This window comes from Camarhynchus parvulus, chromosome 7 (genome assembly GCF_901933205.1).
Source record: "Camarhynchus parvulus chromosome 7, STF_HiC, whole genome shotgun sequence".
In the NCBI taxonomy this organism is placed as follows: Eukaryota; Metazoa; Chordata; class Aves; order Passeriformes; family Thraupidae; genus Camarhynchus; species Camarhynchus parvulus.
This window is the reverse complement of record NC_044577.1, coordinates 24,680,733-24,703,035: the sequence shown is the minus strand read 5'-3', so window position 1 is coordinate 24,703,035 and position 22,303 is coordinate 24,680,733. Positions and strand designations below refer to the sequence as shown.

The window sequence follows — 22,303 nt, the reverse complement described above, 5'->3', positions numbered from 1 at the left end:
GTGCAAATTCCTCCTGTTCATTTTTATCCCCTTGTGCTTGTCTGCCAAGTCTTCCTTGCCCACAAGGCTCAGGGTTGCGCTTGCACAGAGCCATCGCCCTGTCTGGGTGTGTTGAGCTGGCACGGTTCACTGCTTCAGAGACCACAAGTTCCCCCTTTGCACTTTGAATTCATTTCTCTGGAAAGGATCATTTTCCGACACACCCAAGGGAAAAAAGCAGACAGCTCAGCAGTGGCAGGTGCCTCCTCTCTCCTCTCATCTTCCAAAGGAAATTCCTTTCTTTGCATTTCACAAAGCAGGGTGGAGAGAGTGATACCTGTCCCCTGGCACTGCTCTACCAAATCATGAGCACATTTAGTAGGGTCAGCACTTGGAACAGTGGGATTCTGCAACAGCTTTAGGGTGAACTATTAGGGGCCAAAACTGTAACTGCTTTTAAGATGGAGTTGAGAAAAGCCAAATAACTGAGTCATCAGCTTTTCTGATTTCAAAATAATGAAATTTCTTACCTCTTGCTCGGTGCCAACTAGGGGAAACTCAGGCTCCAATCTAATTTACAGAACATTTTTCCAGATGTTCAAAAATAGGGAACATGATAGAAAAGATCTCCAGGTGTTGTAAATCAGCATCACCACCAACAACTTTGGCACTCAGACCTTGTCCCCTGAGCTTAGTTTTTCAGTGTGTTTTTTCTCCATTTGCACTGAGAGAGTCTTTCAGTCAAACGTTACAGCAATGCAGTCTACTGAAAGTTTATCTCAGCACACTTTAGGGATTAAAGGCCTTACTGAGGGTAATAAAATCATTGCTTTCATAATTAAAATTATTACCAATCACAAAGGAAACTGTTTTCTTAATAATGCTTTGGTGTAATTGATATTGATTTTTCTTCTGGTTTTGAAACCCAGTACAGAGTCCCTAAGCAGGAGACTTGAAGAATAGAACATGAAAGAAGGAAAGTCTGGCCTCTTAGAAAGAACTAATGATTCTCACTGAAAAAAAAAAACCAAAACAACATTGCTATCAGATAAGCCCTCATGCCAATAACAAACCTGCAAGTGACGTAAAGTAGCAGTCTGCTCACTCTTTATTTCTCTGAAGTGATCAATTAAAACAACTGAGGTGCAAGTTCATTAAGAACTTGTTTTCAAGTAAATGTTTTCAAGGTTACCCAGGGAGGTTTCACTTGCTTATGTATCCCAGCTCATTAGATGGAGTGGGAGGAAAAATAACCCCCAAATTGCCCTTTATTTTTGTAATAATGAGCTGAGGCAAGGCTTTGGGAATTGTGACAGGGGAATAGGGCTGACCAGGTTCCAGGAGCTGGCAGCCTGTAAGCAGTGCCACACAGCAGTGCGTGCTCTTGCTGCAGTGGATGCAGCAGGATTGCAGCACAGGTCCTGATCAAGTGTGGCTGCAGGATCCCCATTATATCACTCACCATGCTGCTGGCTGTGATGGGAAAAATGAGTAAAACTTTAGTGGTACTGCCAGTAATGCTTTGCCAGAAAGGTCAGTAAAGTTAATTAGAAATGAGCTGTGACATTTGGAAAATGAAGGCAAGATTATCTGAATTTTTTGGGGTTGTGGAGTATGGTTTTCTTTCTTTTCTTCAGAATCTAAACAATTATGCTGTATTTGGCCAGCTTAATTTTCTTAGGCTCTTTGTCCTCCCAGGGCTTTCAGCCTTCCAGTTGAGTGGGGAGCTGTAACCTGCACAGTGTTCACATCTGCCAGTACTGAGACAACAGCACAGCAGAAGTTTTGTGCAAATGTGTAGCCTGCAGAACTTCTCCATTGCAAAGCTCAGTCCCAAATGCCACATGTGACAGTTGTAAAGACCAAAGCACAGGGAAAGTGCAAGCTGCAAATGGGGTACTTGTGTATGTGATAGTACTCTTCTCTGGCTGAAACCAGAACTGCTCGACACATGGAAAGGAGTGACCGCAGCTCCCAGGCAAGCCCAGAGCTCTGAGGGCAGGAAGAGTTTATTCCCCCATTGCTCAGAGCTTCCTGAGCACTGTGGGCTGCAGCCTGGTGTCACCCTCTGGGCCAGTGGGGCTGTGGGTTGCACACTGTGGGAAGGTTTCCTTGTGTGTGGGAGTTCCTGGAAGGGGAGCTGGTGGCACTAGGCTGGTGTGCCAAGGCACTTCAGAGCTGCTCCCAAAGCAGTGAGCTCTCTGTGCCAGAAGTGTTTCTTCAGCAGCAGGAATGCAATGGGAACTGTGATTTCCTCTGAGAGATGCCCAGGGCCTGCCTCATGCTCCCAGTGATGTTGTTGGTGGGAATTGTTTCTTAAACAATACCCCAAGTGGATGTATGGAGTGGGGCTCTGCTTTCCTGCTTTTGGGGTGATAACACAGTGTCATATAAGATATACATACACATGCATATGTATAATATAAATAATGCTGTTCTTATTCTTTCCAAAAGCTCAGTTTCGGAGGGATTCCTGTCCCAGGAAAACCAGGAACCTTTCAGAGGAAAAATTTCCACGGGTGCATTGAGAACCTCTATTACAATGGAGTCAATATAATTGACCTGGCCAAAAGACGCAAACCTCAGATCTATACTGTGGTAAGAGGCAGTGCCATGTGCTTTCCTTCTTTGCTTCCATGCTTTTTGTGCTCTCGTGGTGCTGCTGGCTGCATTGAATGAGCAGAGTTCAGATTTGGATAGCTGTGGGGATAATTAGCTTGTTAAAATGATATTGCTGAGGTTAACACCAGCCAGCACTGGCTCCTGTGGAGAGAGCTATTGAGAGACATGTGGAAACCAATGCATTTCTCTGATTTTCCTGGTGTATTAGAATTTGCTTGGGGAAACATTTTAATTTTTTTTTTCAAGATAAAAATGTGTATATTTAATGGCATAATAGAAGTCATAGAGATTTTTTTTTCCTGGTTAACTCAGATAAAATCTTAATTTCTGAACTGTTCTCTGTCACTGTTGGGAAGTACAGCGCTAGCAGAATTCCACTTTGATACTTCAGTACATTTTATAGAGGAGAAAAAATACTCCTGTTATCACTGGAAATATTCTTCTTTGTGCTGCTCCTTATATTCAATATATTGGCAGTTCTGAGAGCCATTGACTTTGTACTACTGTCTCTAAATGCGGAATGGTAGGGGTAAAGCAAGAGGAACTACAGGTTTATCCAGCTTGATAGCATAAACCACAAATGTAACTTAACACATAATAATGTCCAAAGTTACAGATACATTTAAATATATCACAAAAATAACAAAACTATTTCATTTTGTAAGAAGAGTGAACTACACTGCCACAGCCTTGACAAACTAGATTTAATTCAGCTCTGTTCAGCTTTTGTCTCACTCCTACACTGTGCTTTGATAAATGCCTTTCGGCTAACACTGTGTCTTTGGAGAACATGGAGATGAAACTGCTTCTGGCTCCCATGGCATCTTCTAGTTTGTAGCTATGTGTATAAAAACACAGAACCTAAAACAAAGCAAGCCAGAACACCAAGAAAGTTCTTTCTGTGCTTTCCCTGCCTAGGGCAAGGCTGAATAGGCAGGGAGCTGGAAAATGGGAAGGTGATGGGTGAGAAGTTCCTCACTGTGTTGTTGGCAGTCAAGACTGCCTCCAGGATACTCCCCTGGGACCGAGAGACTTTGCTTTCATAACCTTGAGTTTGATTGTTCTGACTGAGGACTCAAAGGCAGAAATCCTATGAGCTGTGTTAAATTGCTCTTCCCCTCAGCTTACTTTCTAATGGGGGAGCAAAGAGCCCTTGTCCACTTCTTAGGTCATTAAACATCTGGTTGTTTTGCTGGTTGGGTAATGGAAAGGCCTTACTAAAGGGGAAGAGCAAAATTTTGCAATGCACTTTTTCTCAGAAGGGCATTGTCTGGGTGTAAGTGGCTCCAAGCAGTGAAACTCTGTTATCACTACCCTTGGTTCAGACAATGCTAGATGAAAGGTCTAGGAATCCAGCTTCTTCTCTCAATTTCAGGTACTGGGGATGTGCCTCTACCCTTCAACCTCTTTCACATAAGTGATGATTTAAACACCATGGTTTCCAGAGGCGGGCTGCTTACTGCATTTTTCAAGGTTTATGAGCTGTTTTGTGCTGTGTCTGTGACGCTTGGGTATGCAAAGTGCATGGAAAGGTTGCCACGCTCAGAGTGCCTCATAATCTTAGATGAACACCCTTCTATTGGAAGTGGGCCCTGTAAATCTCTTTTCCAACATTCTTTGCATCCCAGCTGTTTCTAGCAGCTCTCAGGTACTTCTAGGTTATCCAGGCTAATCCTGTTTTCCTTTTCTATTCTTCCTCACTCATTAGCAATTAACTTCCTCAAATTAAAATAACTTGTTCTTGTTAAATCTAGTGTTTTGCCTGCCAGAGTTACTCTGCACTAGATGCTTATACTCCAAGTGCATGGAGGTTTTCAAGCAACAAGCTCTCTATCCACAGGGAGCTGCAATCTTCTCTGCTTCATGTCTTTGTAGTCACTAAGGTTGTCTGAAGTGGAAATGCAATGAAAGGATCAGCACAGAAGAATGATTAAATGTAGCAGGGACTTGGAACTACTCCTTCTAAAAATATGTTGCTTATTTACGTTCTCTCTCCACAAGTTGGAGATCACCTGAGATGGTTCTGCCTTGTTAATCCCCAAAATACTTTTGCCTTCTGGCAAAAGATATTTGATGACAAACTGGTTGGTTTGGGATTAGAAAGCCATTAATGCTTAGAGACATCAGTTTTTGCCTCCAAAGGCAGGCAGACTTCAACACTCACTCTCTATGCCTTTGTGAATGTTGCCACAGTCATTGAGCCAAACTTGGGGGTTTTCATACATATCAGCTTTGGGGTTTTTTTGCTTCTGACATCTTTCACACAAGCAGGAGAATGATACCCCAGCTTTGGAGGTATAGATTTCCTCTCATGATGTAGTTCCTCACCCGTATAAATAATGGTCCCAAATCATTTAAAGTCAGAGGAAGAAACTACAGGTTGTCAATAGCAGAGTGCTGTAGTTTGTGTTGTACTCTTGGGTGGTGGCTGTGATTATCATTCTGCCTGTTCTTTTCTGTAACTCATTTGCAGTTTTCAGGCTTGCAATAAACCCCCTTGAGAAGGCATCTCAAGATAAGGAGGCAGACTGTCTCTTTGAACTGGAACTTGCCTTCAGAATTCCATTTTTGTATTGCCTGATACTTAACCTCCCTACATAGCACTGTCTGTTTGGACAGGAGATCTTTCTTCTCTCTGGGGTTTCTTCTGTCCCTGATGGCATGTTGTAGGCTTTGTGGCTTTTTGTGTTTAGGGGTTTTTTTGGTTTTTTTTTGGTTTGGTGTTTTTTTGTTTGGTTGGTTTGATTTTTGTTGGGTTTCTTTTGAGGTTTTTTGTTGGATTTGGGTTTTTTTGGGGGGGGTGGGGGAAGGTTTGTTGTTTTGTTTGTTTGGGGTTTTTTGTTCATTTTGTTTTCCCTTCCCTTGATCATTGAATGTGAGCAATGATATAGAATCTTTTATGTGCTATCCAAGTGATTACTGTAAAAGGTTATGAGAAGTCAAATTTCTGTAATTAACCACTGTCATGGTCCTATGGTGGACCCTTGGGAACCTCATAAAATGCTTTAAAACAGTAATCTAAAGGTTTGCCCTATTTACAAAATGTCTTCTCAGCACAAGAGAAGTGCAGACTGCTCATTATGAGAAATCACACAGCAGTTACACTTCTTGGGCAATTAAGTAGGGGCAAGAAAATATGCAAGTAAGAGCCACATTTACAAGAAGCAGAAGGGAAAGTTTTCTTCACAGAAGGAAATTTTATCTCTTGATATCTGGGATGGAGAAATCTTCATCGAGGGATTTTGTGCTTGTTAAAAGTATACGTAGATGCAGGAAGAGATGGGGCAAGTTTTAGGAGGACAAATCCATTGAGAATTGCTAAATGCATCTGGTGGAGGGAGGACATAAGAGAAAACAATAGCTATAGCCTCCTGAAAATATAGGATCCATTCCACCATGGATGGGTGGAATCTAGCAACATTAATGCGAGATTCTGGTTGCACGTTTAGAAACTGCTCAAATGTGACCTCTGGCCAGTGTCTTGTTTTTGTGCTTCACTGATTTGTGATGCCAAAATAGGAAGTTGTCTAGCTTGTGAAAAGAAATTAGGAGATCATGAAAAGATGCTGTGTTTGGTCTTCTCAATGTTCCACCCTACTTACTCACTGAAATTGAGAAAAACACAATCTCCCTTTCTCTTCCATTACCTCTGGCTAATAAAAATTGGAGTTGCATCTTTGTTTAGCAGAGCAAACCCTGTGCTGGCTCCAGAGGAGTGCAGGGTACTGTGAGGCAGAAGTTGTCAGCTCTCAGATATGCTTGAATTTCTACGCTGGCCTGCCATGCTGAATGTGAGAGTGACAGCTCAGCACAGCGAGGGATGTGGTGACATGTAAATGTATCACTGTAGTGCCTTGGGGAAATAACCAATTGCCAGCATCAAAGAGCAAGGAAAGATACCTAGTGACAGGAGAATGTAAACTAATAATTCATTCTCTTTATAGAGAATCCAAACATGCTATTTTATTAAGCTGATTTGAGATACCTTCATCCTGAGAAGAATTTACTTGTCTGTGAATGTCTCGTTCTACCAAAGTGCTCTGGCAAGCGTTGATCTATCTGTGAACATCAGGCTGGTGATTTGTGAAGGCCCCTCCTAGGGTTTGGAGAATCACAAGTTAGATTCTTTCTCCTATTTTTGGTGCTCCAAAAAGACTATAGGAATCCTATATAAAAAATGTTGGAAATTTTCAGTGACATTTTTCACAACTTCCTGTGGACCAAGATGAATTTCTAAAAAAATAAATTTTGTTCAATTATTTAATGGAAGTGTTGGTCACACAATTAAAGAGAGAACTGAATTTGTTATTTTTTAGATAAGGCAGGTGAACTCAGGTTCTAGAAATATTTGGTTCTTTTAAAAATAGGTTTTTATATTTTCTTCTATCTTTCTTTGTGGTCTCTGGGTCTTCAGAGGAGTCTCCTTTGCATTCTACCAGCAATGTGAAATAGCAAGGAAGTCTATATAAATAACATTCATTCTAAGGTCCTACTTTATTGTTCCTGAAGGGTATAACAGGATTATTTTGAAAGAAATTAAGTGTGTCACCTCAATTGAGGTCTTGAAATAAAGTCTATTTAAATAACATCTTTCCCATTGATTTCGGTTGGCTTTGTCCACAATTCTAAAGAGTTCCAGCATGCAAATGTATAATCCAGCACATAGCTGCATTAATAAACTCTCCTTGATATAAAAGTTTCTTTGTGTTAGGATTTTGATAGTTGTGATGGCAACAAATGAAGCAAGTATTTCAGGGAGAGAGACCATATTTTTTAATCATTCTGGATGACATGCAGAAAAAAATGACATGTTTCTGAGCAAACAAGGCTTTTTTGAGAGTCATCAGACTTCAGCAAATTACAGGTTAGAAACAATTGTTCAGGGTTTCATTTATTACATTATCTGGCTAGTCAAATTGAATGAATAGGGCAGTTAGTGCCTGCTGAGCAGAGGAGGATGTTTCAAGGTGGGAGGTGATAAGGCTGTTAGTCCCTGTAGGAGAGGAAGAGAGATGGCTAATTATTGTCATAGGAGTTAGCAGGAGATAAGGAAAATGGGAGAAAATGTAATTTTCTGCAAAGCCGAGGCTTTAGTATATTTTTTAAGGTCTTATTCCAATTGGTGAGGCCTTAGGAAGTCTTTGGCACTTGGCGTAACAGAAGCTGAGCCCATCACAGTCAGGAGCCTGGATTGTGTGCAATTCACACCAACCATTTAAGCTGGTGTTGTGTTATGATACACAGATAATTAGAATTTAAAAGAGGAAAATCTATTAAAGGAAACTAATACATAAAAAAAAAGAAAAATGCTTATAGGAATTGCTTTCCATACACTTTTCTATTTTAAGGTAGATGTGGTTCTGTTTTCATAATAATGATGAAGGAAAAAAATCTCATTGCTGCTGTGTTTTGTTTTAGGCAATAAAAGCTAATAAGCTGTAGATCACTTTACCTTGAAGTGGAGCAAAAATTGGACTTGGACTGTAATAATTTGCCAGTTTGATCTAACACATCTATCTTATTCACTTCTATCAAGGTGAATTTGAAAGGCTGGCTTCATTCCTACTTGTTGCTTAAAGTGAATATTCTCCCTCACCTGGAGTTTGGGTGTGGGTGAGATCTTGGGAAGAGACGTAGCTGATCCAAACTGACCAAAGGGATATTCCACACCAAATGAGTCTGCTCAGCAATAAAAGCCAAGAGAAAAAGGAAGGCATTCATTATTGCAGAGCAACTTCTACACATGCTGAAACCCGGCTTCCTAGGAAGTAGCTGGGCATCATCTGCTCATGGAAAGTAAAAATTAAGTCTTCTGTTTTCCTTTGCTTCTGTGTGCAGCCTTTGCTTTATTGAACTGCCTTTCTCTTGACACAAGAGGGTTTCTTCCTAGCATCCTAGCAGACAAAGTCAATACACCACAGAGAGAAAATATTAAGTGGTCACTATTTTCTGTGTATGTGTGTTTCCTCCTGTGGTTTTTTTCCCCCTTTTCCTGTCTCTCTGAGAAAAACAATGTAGAATGTTTCCAAAATATTTCTGTATTTCCTCTCATTTTTTGTCAACATCTCTTCACTATTGCACCATGTAATGAAACAGCAATGTACAGTTACTATGGGCATAAAAATGCTAAAATCCTTTGTTCTGCTTCTGGCCAGTGACACAGTCTGTTCAGGAGTCTGAGATAAAGAATATCCAGAAAGGTCCGGCCAAGCATCTAATCCCTTTTTCTCTCATGTTGTCACAATGTTTCAGTTTCTTCTAAGCCTTCTCTGTTGTTTGTTAAATGTTACTTTCTTTCCATTGAGAATATTGTTTTAATGTAAACAACTTAAATCAGTGTGACAACAATTAACATTTTATTGGAATTCACGATACCTGCAGTAAGTGGATGTAAGGCAGTTCTCTGTCATGAGATTATCACCAGGCCGTATTAGTTTCAATGTAACTTGGATCAGGAAAGCTTTCAGATTTCCATATTGAAATTGTTCTCAGAGAAACAGAAACCCATCTCAGTACAGGAACTTTTGGTCCCCTGCTCTTGGGATGGACTGGTTGCTCACTCAGTGGACCCGTCCTAACTGAAGGACCACTGCGCACCTTGGTGCTCCCATATCCTGTTTGAAGACAGTTTGCAGCAGTATTTCAGAAGGCTGGAGCTGGTATCTCACTTTGATTTGCTTTTCATGTAGTGTTCGGCATGGTCTTGAGAAGTACATGAAATATGTGGGTCTCCTGACATTTGTTCTGCTAGAGAGAATTAATTTTAAAACAGGGCTTGAAGGAACCTCCCTCATTCTCAAAATCCAGTTTCTCAGAGTTGAAGTCCAATTTTTCATCTTATCCTTTTAAAACTGCATCAAAGGTCACCTTTTTATTCTGTTACTCTCCTTGTAAATTTATCTGCAAACTCAGTCCCTTCACAGCTAGAAGTTGTCCTCTAATTTCCAAGCTGGAGATATTCTTGCCAGTTTACCACATTTCTATCTCAGCCAGGCCTGGGATCTTAGTCCCTTTACCTGTCATATGAAATCATCCTTTCTAATCCTCTGCAGAAAGCAAGATACCCTTTTTATTGGACAGTATCCACAGAGTGATTAATGAGGAAAGTTTAAGTGCCCATTTGATGCTCGAACCTGCAGGTAGAATGAGAGCTCAGAAATACTCATTTATTGTTCTTTCTTTTCAAGCTGTGATCTTGGCCTGGATCCTCTGGTAGGCTAAGTGCTGAGAATTGCAGTGCAGCTGTCAGTTTGAATAATTTCCCAAGTGCATATTATTTTTGATTAGTATTCTCTGAGAGCAAGGAGGATGTATAAAGAACCTGTTACCAATTGCCCTGACTGTGGTGTTGTCTTCTCTTTTCATTGAACAGTACATAATACTACATGAAGAAAGGCCAGAAATGACTGAAATGGTTCATTAAAGTTATACAGGTTTTATTGAAGTCCCACAGAAGTCACTGGAAAGTTTCCAGTCAGTTTTGGATGAAGTTTATGGCTCAGAGGATCTTCTATGTAATCCACTTTTATCCTCATCACTTAGCAACTGTGTTCTTCCATTCTCTTTTAATAGGAGAGGTTCTGGTTCTTCTTTAAAATGCTGTAACATGCTGCTGCCTGTTCATTCAACAACTCCCTTGAACAAGAACCACCTCTAAAGCTGTACCCTGCCTGCAGAAATCTGGGCTGCTCCTACTGTTTTCTTAAGACAGCTGTTGTGGCAGCAGTGAAAAAATTGCAAGTATCTTGATTGCATTTTTAGACTCAGAAGTTTCCTCTTGTAAGAACAATAAGAACTATTTTGTTAAGATTTCACTGCTTGTTAGAGGAGTCGTTAATCAGTCTGGAGATGGACTCAATGGAATTCTCAAATGCCACATGATAGCTAAAGTTTTCAGCAGCTGGGTAAAGCTGAACGTCTCCTTTATTTTCTCTAGGGATTAGACCATTCTTATCCCATTTCCTAGCCAATGAGCTTTTACTTTTCAGTTAAATTGGGTTCAATTATAAAATCAAGTGTCTTCCAGAAATCTGGCATATACCCTGGAGAGTTCCAGAACTGCTGCCAATTAATGCAAAATGCTCATGATCAGATGAAGGTTTAGAGGGAGCTGTTTACTTTTCTGACTTAGACCTGCTGGAATAATTTGATTGAAAATAACACTCACGGCAAATTTAATAATTTTTTTAAAGGGAACCCATCCCACTTCAAAGTAACAGTTGTGTATGTCTTTTTTCAGGTTTTCATGTTACTGTCTCTAGGGAGGTAGACAAGTTGGTCAGAGTAAGGATGTCAACAACTGTTGTTGGTGTGTATTAACCACATCATCTGGATTTGTTTTGGAATGCTGGTTTAAGTTGTTTCCCTCCTAAATTAATCAGTTGAATTGATGTAAGTTCTTGGGGCATCAGTTGTTTTACTCAACTTTTCTTTTTTGCCTCTTATTTTTCACAAGTTCTGGCTAGTTTTTAGTCCCGATTGCAATTACTTATGGCTCTTATATCATGGAGGTCTCAATTTTTGAGTAAGAGTAACAAAAATACTTCCTGAAAAGAAGCCCCCAAAAGGCAGACACACCTCATGTCTGACTTCCAAAAGCACCTTTAATCCCATTTTACACAGAATGTTGCTGTACCACCTTTGTGCTTTTCCAGCTCTCTGTTCTTATGGTGTGTGGAACGACACCTGCTCTGCCTCTGTTTAGACAATGGATAGGCTAAAGTTGAAGTCAGACTTCAGAGCTTGAAGTCTGACCAGGTTAAGCGAGGGAAGAGATGTGCAGCTCCTGTCCGTATGTCCCAGCATTGTCATTGCAGTCAGAACTCTTTGCTGATCATGTCTCAGGACAGGACTTCTGGCCTGAATTTTGGTTAAAACTGAGGTAGAAATGTAGCAATAGCAAAAAAAAAAGTTTGTACCATCTCTTAATGCAGCAAATCCCAGCTGGTAGTAGCAACCTTCTAAAGGCTGAAACCAACTTTCCATCCTACTTCCCACCTGACTAATGTTCAGATAGGCTTTGGATTATATCTCAAAACACATTATAATATGATATACCCATGGATTCCTTTTGCCAAATCTGGTTGGTAGCATTCTGAACCTAACAGATACTCTGCAGGTAGTGCCATATAGATAAGTATCTATCAAGGATTGTTTCATCCAGTGATAACTTTGTCTATTTCTGGCAATTTATTTCCTGTTTAAAAAATAAAGACTGGAAAGACGTTTGAAAGTGATAGGGAGCAGTTTCATCACCTGTCTGAGATTGCAGGCAGGAATTCCCCAAGCACTCTGCAACTTCCCACACATCCATCAAGTGCTGTTCGTTATAATTATCCAGTTAGAGTGAGGTACAGGCTCTGATGAGAAGTGTTATCATGGAGAAAGCCTTGCACTCCGATGTTTTTATCAGATTACAGCTGGTATTTTACAAAGCAGCCATGTTCAAAGCAGCTGGCTGCAACAATTTTCTCCTGGAGTGGCTTTGAAAGACATGTCTCCTTAAGTGCATCCTGGCTTTATATATTGTTAAGGTTTTATACCATGGCCTGATTAACCTGGTGGGGTAATCTACAGTGGCTGAGCAAACTGATAGAGTAATTTCTTCCATCAGCTACAGTGATACAAGCTAGTGCAGATTCTGCAGACTGCTTTGAGTAAATGTGCTTCTCTTCTGGACAAATTGCAAATTGATTTAAGGGCTGGGTGACTGAGATAATCAACTAAGGTGTGGCATTGATAAGGACATTTGGTTACATTTACATTCTTCAAAGAAGTAAGGTTTTGATTTTTGATCTTCAGCATTTGGGATAAAAGTAAAATTTTGAAGTTAGATATGTTTTCCCAACATGGAAAGATACATTTCCTATTGATTTCCAAAGATATGTGTCTGAATAATAATAATACCTATTTCAGCCTTGAGGGCGATTAGAAATCCAATGAGCTTATTTAACTGAAGATATTTTGGGATGACTGAAAAAAAGTCATGCTGATTATGTTTGATTTTTTTCCTTTTTTCAGGGGAATGTGACCTTTTCTTGCTCAGAACCACAAATTGTTCCTATCACCTTTGTGAGTGCCAGTCGAAGCTACTTGCTGCTGCCCGGCACTGCTCAAATTGACGGTTTGTCAGTCAGCTTCCAGTTCCGAACGTGGAATAAAGATGGCTTGCTTCTGTTCACCGAGCTGTCTGAAAGCTCAGGACATCTCTTGGTCTACCTCCATGGTGGGAGATTGATGCTACTTATTCAAAAGGAGACTGAAAACCCAGTAGAAATCTCTGAAGGTGTTTATTTTTTGTTTACTTTCACTTGTCTGCTTCTAAAACATAAAGGTTTGGCTCCCTGGGATGAAAGGATCAAGCAATAATGAAACACACAATCTTTCTTTCTGTTTTAAATTTTCTCTTGCTTTCCAGTGGTAAAGCTGCTCTGTACAGCTTGATCTAAGCTTGGAAAATTGGCATCCTGAAATCTCCAGACTCAGTCTCACTGACAGTTAGCTGAGCCTCTATGTTCTTAAGCAGTCACACTCAATTTTCTTCAGTCAGGTCGCATGAAGCCCTTCCTGTTCCCATCTTCAGACTCTGCTGAAATCAGCTGGGAGCCAGCCACGGCATCTTTCCCCAGCAGAAGTTAAGGGAGGCTCAGAGCTGATTTTCTTTCTCTGACTGTAGCTTTGGACTCCCCCTTTATGCTACACTCAGAAGAGCGGCTGACCATGGGCTTCCTCTCCTTACACTCCCTATTAGGCTTTCTCAGCCACTTGACAAGCTGCTTTGTGTAGTGAAGCTGGTGGGATGCAAGAGGGTAAAATAGGGCTGCCTCTCTGATGTAAAATTTGAGGCAAGAATAATAATAATAATTATGATGATAATAACAACAATAATAATATATTTTCTAAAAGAGCAGATGTTTAAAAACATGTAATATTAAAATATTCCCTGTACAGACTAAAAGAGGGCAGATGTATCTATTAAAAGAAGCAGAGATAAAAAACTGACAGAGTTGTCAAAGCAGAGCTGCTCTGTATGCATGTTTCATTCCCCTTTATGATCGAAATGAGGCAGCCCTGCATCTATCCTTACTCATGTAGATTGCTACAGCCATAGCTTGCTGCAATTGAACACTGAAAACTGAGATTCCAGCCTTTATTGCAGTCCTAATGAAATTGTTGACAAAGCTGAGACAATGTCAATATTTGGTTGGATGCATTTGTTTTTATGTAGTTCTGAAATAATGAACCTGAGTCCAGCCTATCCAAACATGCTAAACTGCCTACTTGCACATGGGAAATGTGCAGAAGGTGCTTGTGCCATGTTCTGCAGATGTCAGGTACTCACAATAAACTCATGCTTCCTCAAGAATGAACCTGTTTTTCCCCCAAATGGGATTTATTTCCTCTTGTAAGTATTTCAATCCTTAACAACATATTCCACTTCAAACTTCACTTCTAGTTGAAAATCCATTTATTTGCTGGAAAACCACCCTCTAACTCCATGGTAATTGTGCCTGTGTTAACAGCTATTACTGAGTAAATTTCATTTTGAAATTTGTGATGAAATGGCTTTACACACACCTAACACCCACTTTTTTTTTATTTTGTTTTGAACTGTTCTCACACCTCTTTGTGTTCCTAAGTGCTTGTTTGTTTTCTATGAAAGCAACATTAACAAAAATATTCTGTTAGGGTGGGGAGTAAATACTAGTTGTCTGTGCTTGATCTCAGTGACTTCAGCCTGATGGTAGCATATTTTGAACTGTAATGAGGTTGCTTTTAATCTGCACCTCTGTGTGTGGGTTCAGAAGCTTCCCCACTGATTCCCATGGCTGTCAGAATAGAGGATGTGGAGTTTCTTTGTAGCTCTGTGGTGATATTTCAAGAGCCACACAATGCAGCACTGATTTTCAGAATAAGGAAACAAGACAGGTAATTTCCCAGTTCACATGAGTGTCTAGAAGAGAAGGAGACTGCCCAGTATACCCTCAAACTTTAGAGGTTCTTGGTCAGAGCATCAGTGCCAGTTCTCAGAATGTCCGTGTAGAAATCCAACTTCTGTACATCCATTAACAGTACCATGTGCTGAATTGGTGGTGGAGGGTTTTAGGAAACACAAATCCTACTGATACCTGTTGGAGTCAGTCAGGTTTCAGGTTGGAGCCTGAGAACAGGCTATAAATGTCTCACTGAATCTAATCTTCTGCAACCTCACACACGTGCTTAGTACCAGAACTTCAGTAGTGATCTCTGCACACTTTTGGACTTGTAAGCATTTACCAACAGACTGAAGATTGACATAAAGACCCCCTAAATGGTAACAGTGTGTTACCAGAAAGGTGAGGGATTGGGCTATCTTGATGAGTGCCTGCAGTGGTATGAGATTAGATTAAAATGTGAGATGACCTACTTAAACACTCTCAAAACTTCCCTTTTCCTGGGCCCTTTCTCCTATGCCAGCTTGTTTCCAGAAGTAATGGGTTCTTTTCAGCTACAGTTCTCACCTTTTATAGCTCAGCTGCATATTTGCGGCCACAAGTTGGAAGCAAGAGGAGATTTGAAGAGCACAGTTGTCTCCTGCACGTCTTTTTTTTCACTTTGTCCATGTTTTTTTTGCCAGGAACTAATCTCCACGACGGGCTTTGGCATTCTGTTAACATCAATGCCAGAAGGCATCGCATTACCCTGACGCTGGATAGCGACGCTGCCACCGCCAGCCATGCAACCACTGTCTCACGGATCTACTCGGGGAACAGCTACTATTTTGGAGGTGGGTTGTTGCAGGGAAGTTTGCGTGATGCAGATCCTCAGGTGCTCACCATAGAGCTCTCCCTAGGTGCACTGCTTGCAGCTAAGAGCAGAGGTAAGGAGTGATTAAATTGCAGTGCATTCAGCACCATGGACAGGTTGAAGGGTGTTGGTCAAGCCTGGCAGAGAGAGAACAAGGAGAACTGCAAGCAGAGCTGTAAAAGTGGACTACTGGTAGTGGTAGTCAATGGATAACTACATCTATCTGACAATATATGCAAAATCTACAAAGCTATATTAACCATGAGTGGTTTTGGTTTTGTTTTGTTTTGCTTCTTTTTTTTTTTTCCCGGTCAAAAGGCCTTAGAATTATTAATGGTGTCAGCATTCCTGTTCTGATCAGGCTCAGTGATTTTTTGGAGCTTAGATGACATACAGCTCAAATCTTCAAAGGTATTTATGTACAAAGCTCTTGTGGAAAATGAAGATAGGTTTAGCTCAATTTGGAAAATGGAAAAAAGTCTTGAAAAATACTATCTTCTGCTTTTTGAAGCAGAGTGCAAACATTAATGTCATTAACTGTCTTTTAATCTAATATATTTATTTCTGTGTAGTGCTTACTGTAGTATGGTTCTGATCTTGATGAACCCTGTGGAGACAGAACCAAGTGAGGATGTACAGGAGGTTTGGATCTCAGAGCTGTCTAAATACTGGGGAGGCTCAGATACAAATGGCTTTCTTGCTGCCCACAAGATTTCATCTGCACATTGCTTCAGCAGCAGAATTTAGCCCATACTGATTTTACATTTCGTACAACTCTTTTAACAACTCATGTTTTAGTTGCCGTGGAGTTTAAAGAGATGAAAAAAATCACATTTTGATTTTGCTTAACACAAGTATGTTTCACAAGGTGAAAATCTCATATTGCGATACTTTCAGTGGCTGGCTTCTCTCTTCTTTTTTTTTATTTTTTCCCCTAACTAGAGGATTTATAACACAGGAGGTTGCATAGCAAAAGGAGTAAAAACATTTGAAATAATAAGCCTCTGAGTTCTTGCATCAGGAAATCCCAGCAGAAATAGTTGAACATTCCAATATTCTTCTCTGCCTCTTCTCTTTTTCCCACAGGGTGCCCTGACAATTTCACCGATTCCCAGTGTTTAAATCCCATTACTGCTTTTCAAGGCTGTATGAGGCTCATCTTTATTGATAACCAGCCCAAGGACCTCATTTTAGTTCAGCAAGGCTCCCTGGGGAATTTCAGTGATTTACACATTGATCTGTGTGGCATCAAAGACAGGTAATTATTATTTCCTCTTTCTTGTATTTGTTCTTTTTTCATCCTAGTGGTTTATAAATACAGGTTGCATTAAGTGAAAATTCTGATCTGCCAACATTACAGATATTAGGCGTAATAGAGCTACTAATAGAAAATACTGCAACAAAGATAGGAGGACTGGAGGGGAAATGGTTTCAATTACATTGACTTGTAGGAAATAGAGTATGCAAATTCAATCAAACTATAGATTGGTGAAAGGATTAAATTTTATGCATAAACAACATTTGATTGCTTTGAAGTTCTAGAGGAAATGAAAGAGAAGGAAAAATTAGTTGATTCATCAGAACATGTCATACTCTTAATATATAAGCTGGTTCTGCTTAAATAAATCATCTACAATTTTTCTTGTTAGCCATTACAGCACGTTCATGATGAGGATATGGTACATCTCGTGTGCAATACTGCCCGTTCAGTGGGACAATATAATGATGGAATGTCTGCATCTGCCAGAGAAACATTTCAGCTTAAATAGTGATCCACATCCCTCCTAAGATGAAACCTGACAGGAACCCCAGATTTTCCCATAAACAGCAGAGAGGAAATAAGAAACCAATTTTTTTAAAAGTATTTTGTAAATATCTTTTGCTTCTTATGGATTTTTTGTGTCTAAATATTTCTGAATCATTTATGCAAATGTGTACTTTGAAATTAGTATGTGGAATAGGAAGTTCTGTGATTTTTTTTTTTTTTTTGGTTTCTGTTTGTGGTGGGTTTTGGGTTTTTTTTAATCTACCTAAGTTCTGAAAAGTAGAAATGAAAGTGCTGGAAATTTCGTGTGCTTCAGATGGTTAGGGAGTAATAAAGATATTTTGGAAATGCATTAGGACTGTAAGCATTTAATGCTTTTTTCACACATGTTATTTAGATGAAGTTGATGGCTGATTTCCATTATGCCTTCCTGTAGGAGGGATCAGTCTGCTGGAGCTGCAGTCTTTTGATAAGTGGGCAAAACATTTGTGATGCAAGACCTTTGTGCTCATCTTTGTATGTTCATTTTTGTTCATTTATGTGGAGAAATTACTGACTTGGCTGATCAAATATCTTTCCACATTTAATGATGGCTGATATCAGGGGAATGTGAATTTCATACTTGCCTGAAATGATAGATGGAATTCTACCACTCTAAGATAGAATGGAAAAAGATGCAGCTAATTTTACAAAATGAAGCAAATGTCATCTTTCCTAGGAACTGAGAGAGAGAATTTTGCTGTTTTTTTGGAAAAACAGATTATTTAAGATCGAGTGGAGCATTTAAAAGCGCTTTGTGTGATTGTATGTTGAAACAAAAGACAACTCTTCTGGTATGATGCAGAGGTGCTGTGGGACACCTCCAGTGCCTTCATTGTCACCAAGTCAAGGCTAAGTGCAACTTGGTGGTAATAGTGAAAATATCTTCCTTATCTTTAGTGTCCCAAAGATGACAAGCTGTAGTCTGTGATCATACCATAAAATTATTTAGGACAAAGATCCAAACATAATAAGAGTGGGATTGTTTTTCATAATGCCACCTTTCTTGTTAAATATATCAATCACACAGACAAAAAAAAAGTTATGAGTGATGTAATGAAGGACCTGAGGGTGCTGACTGACAGAGGGTGCCCGGGTGGCCAGGAAATCCAATGGCATCCTGGCCCCGTGCTCTTCAACGTCTTCATCAATGATTTGGACGTAGGGCTGGAAGGGATTCTGAGCAAGTTTGCACACAATACAAAAGTGGGAGGAGCTGGTGACCCCCTGAAAGGCAGAGAGGCCCTGCAGAGAGCCTTGACAATTGAGAGAGCTGAGCAATCACCAACTGTCTGAAGTTCAACAAGGGGAAATGCTGGATTCTGCACCTCAGATGGGGCAACCCTGGATGTATGGACAGACTGGGGAATGAGATGCTGGAGACCAGAAAGGGAGTCCTGGGGGGATCCTGGCTGATGGCAAATTAAAGATGAGTCAGCAGTAGCCCTGGCAACCAGGAGGGCCTGCCCTGTCCTGGGGGCATCAGGAAGAGCCAGCTGGACAAGGGAGGGGATTGTCCTGCTCTGCTCTGCCGTGCCCTGGGGTAGCCTTACCTGCAGTCCTGGGGACACCTTTGGGCACTGCAATGTGAGAAAGATAGTAAATTGTTAGAGAGCATCCAAAGGGGCAATGAAGATGGTGAAGGGCCTTGAAGGAAAGCTGTGTAAGGAGCAGCTGAGGGCACTTGGTCTGTTCAGCCTGGAGAAAAAGAGACTGTGGGGACACCTCCCTAAGTTACAACTTCTAGTGAGGGCAAGAGGAGGGGCCAGCACTGATTTCTTCTCTTACGTGGTGACCAGAGGGAATGACCTGCAGTAACATCAGAGGAGGTTTAGGTTGGAAGTTAGAAAAAAGTTCTTCACCCAGAGGGTTTTTGGACACTGGAACAGGCTCCCCAGGGAAGTGGCCACAGCACCAAGCCTGACAGAGCTCAGATTGACTGAATTCTTTAACCTCAGAAGAGATTGCTGAGGGGAGGCAGCATAATGGTCTTAGGTGCTCAAAGGCTGCTGCAGCGCTGAAGGGAACATTCATCCTTTCTGCCCAGGGTGTACAGGAGAGCTGTGTGGCACAGACTGCCTGAGGTGACTGTCAAGTCTCTGTCATTGGAAGGCTTTAGGAACAGATAGATGAGTCTGTGAGAAATAATGAACATGGGTGTGGGTGATCCTGCCTTGGGCTGTGAGCATGGACTGAGTGATCTTCCAGGTTCCTTCCAGCTCTGTTGCATTCACTCAGGCTTTTCCTGCAGCTGGAACAGCTGTGCCTTGTTCTTGCTTTGGGAGCTCTGAAATGTCAACAATAACAGTGCATAAATTAAAAAAAAAAATAAAACAAATCGCCAAAAAACCCACCAAAAACATGGGAAAAATCTTTCAGGAATTCAGCTCATGAAGTCTCAGACCTGTGAGAAAGCTCATTTTAGTAGATGTATCTCTTAGACAATCTAAGTCAGTATTGCAGCAGTGAGAAGGGACTGTCGAGCCCAAAGTTATGTTGTTTTTTTTTTTAATAACCTGATATATATAGATAGGTATAGATATATATGAAATGGCAGAGAAGGAGCAGCAGATGCTATTCATATATCCTGATTTGCTCTTTTTGCTTCTAGAGAACACATGATTCATTTTTACAACTCAGAAGAAAGCTATGTGATTGCAGAATTTATTGCTCTGGATTTTTTTGGGATATCTTCTTTGCAAATTTCATGATGTCTAGAATAGTGGTTAAACTCCATTATGGTTAGTGGTATTCTTTTCTTTGACAAAAAATAACCTGATTCCCTTTAACTTGTCTCGTTGTTTTCTTGAGGTCCTCTGACTTCTTGGAGGTGCCTGTCTCTGTTTCAGATGTGGTGTAAATGAGGGTGAGAAGTTTAGAGAAGGCAGGGACTGAGGCACTGGAGAACTACAGAAGCATCTTCCCCCTAGTAAATCAAGATAACAGCTCTGTATGGATCCCTTCAGAACCCTCTATTTTAGTTTCTAAAAGATGAAATGCAAATCCAGTTGGATGTATTCACTGACCTCCTCCTTGGCCTGACCAGCCCTTTGCAGGAAGTGTGTCCTCTCTGGGCCACTCAGAGGAGGTGCTGTGTGCAGCTCTGACTGCACAGTCTGTAAGTCTGTCATTCAGCCCTCATGGCTGTTTCTAAAACTGACACTTTGTTCTTTGGTGTGCTACAAACTCTTCTCTGCAAGGAGACATGAAATAGGCTTGGACTCTTCAGCCTGGAGAAGAGAGAGCTGGGCAGGGTTGTGTGATGAGGAGCAGCATGGATGAGGTGAATGATAAACAAGAATGTGCAGTTTCTCACAAGTTCAAATCTTACACAACATCAAATTAGATGTTGTTGGATGCTGTAAGGTCAAATGCAAAAGGAAAAGGTAGTAAGGTGTTCATGAATTCATAAGCCACAGATGGCTGGAAGCTGGCAAAGTGTTCAGTGGGATGCTTTTGAACTTATTTCATCAGCATTTTTGCCATGAAACTGTCAGAGTAAGGAAATTGAAGGAGAGGCACTGTTGATCTGAAGCAAGTCTGGAGGGAGGTGATAAACTTAGGACTAGGAAGTCCAAGTCCCTCACTGTTTCTAAAACATTGTTTTCCTTGTATGCAGCTCTCTATACCTCTGTTGTTCAAAAACAAGATATATAGCATCATAGCTATGCTAATCTCAAAATACATTTGAATCTCAGTGTGCATTTTTCTAAATACTAATACGTTCTGCACTGTGTTTTCCTTTGTGTCAGTGGAAATAGTGGGCGTGTGGGTCTGTCTGTGTGTGGGCCAACAATGGAAGGCATAGCCTGGGGAAAATTCAGTCAGCCTCTCATTTAAAAATAAATGAAATGGGTAGGAAAACAAATATGCAGATGCTGAGAATTTGGCCACAGAGTTGAGAAGCTCTGGGATTTCCCATTCAGCAATTAGCTTGAATGCCAGATTTTGTGACTAGAAATACTAGCTCCAGTCCTGAAGCTGAGTTGGTTGTTTGCTGTGGTTGGCATCCTGTTCAGAGAATAGATGCAGTAATGTGGGCTCAAGAGATATTGCAGCTCAAGAGTTACCATGGTTATTAGGAAAATGTGCCAGAAAATCATTAAACCTCAGTCCAGAAATGCAGTGGATTCCCATTCCTTCCTCACACAGCACAGATGCTCCCTTTGGGCTGAGCAGGGCTAACTGCTCTTACCACAGATGGACCCCTTGGAATACAGCAGCAAGGGCTGCAGTGTTGCCTGGAGCCTGAAGGCATGCCTTGATTAATCTCATGCACTTCTTGAATGCAGTGGGACAGACTGCTTTGCAGTTTTATAGTGTCAGAGAGGAAAATGCCATTTGCAGGAGTTCTTGCACTCTCTGTGTACACAAACAGGTGAGATGTGGTGTGGTTTCCTCTACCACCTCCTGCAAAGTCTATAAGGAAAAGTGGTTAGGAGGCATTGCTGTTGGGGTAACTGGTGCTGAAGAGCTGTTGTGAGTAGAGAAGTGCTCTCTTTTCCCTTTGAATTGGCACCTCCTATGGAAATAGTCCCTTTTGCCCCTCAAGGTGGTGCTGGTCAAATGTTTGCATTCACCAAGCCTTTGAAGCAAATCCTCTTGGAACACACCCATAATGATGACGTTGGTTCCATTCATGTTTTTAACTCCTCATCCCCCATCACAAAGGATGAGGTATTTTTGTTGCCCGGTGACAGAAAACTCTTTTAAGAAGTCTGAAATTTTGTGATTTTGTCAATCCTGCCAGAACTGAAATCCCTTGAAGTGATGGACTTTTTGGTGACAGTTTCCCTGGACAGAGGTGAGGCTGAAGCAGATGGAGAAGCACGGTGTTGTATGCCCATTATTTTATTGTCATAAATTCTATACATGATTTGCACTTGAATACATTAGAGTGGGATATCTTCGGATTAGGAAAGCCTGTTATATGTTAAGCCTGTCATTATCCACAAAGGAACTATGAGGGTAGCCAGATCCTGCTTTTACTTTAGGCTCAGGTTCACAAGTTTGCATAGATAATGAATGTGTTGCTCTCCCTGGCTGCAGCTGCTGAGGTACTTTAATCTGATTGCTGCAGCTCATGTTGATTTTGCGCTGATGAAGCTCTGC

General features: G+C 40.9%; 1 protein-coding gene across 3 annotated transcripts in view; it reads left to right on the top strand.

The window, feature by feature from the left end:
* CNTNAP5 (contactin associated protein like 5) overlaps positions 1-22,303 on the top strand; it is a 271,197-nt gene that overhangs the window by 133,343 nt on the left and 115,551 nt on the right. For 2 of the 3 annotated variants that reach the window (XM_030952826.1, XM_030952827.1), the window contains exons 7-10: positions 2,434-2,577; positions 12,622-12,886; positions 15,218-15,367; positions 16,474-16,645. In XM_030952826.1, the coding sequence (XP_030808686.1) occupies positions 2,434-2,577; positions 12,622-12,886; positions 15,218-15,367; positions 16,474-16,645 (731 nt within the window). The remainder of the gene's footprint in view (positions 1-2,433; positions 2,578-12,621; positions 12,887-15,217; positions 15,368-16,473; positions 16,646-22,303) is intronic. The other variant, XM_030952828.1, reaches the window with a different exon arrangement.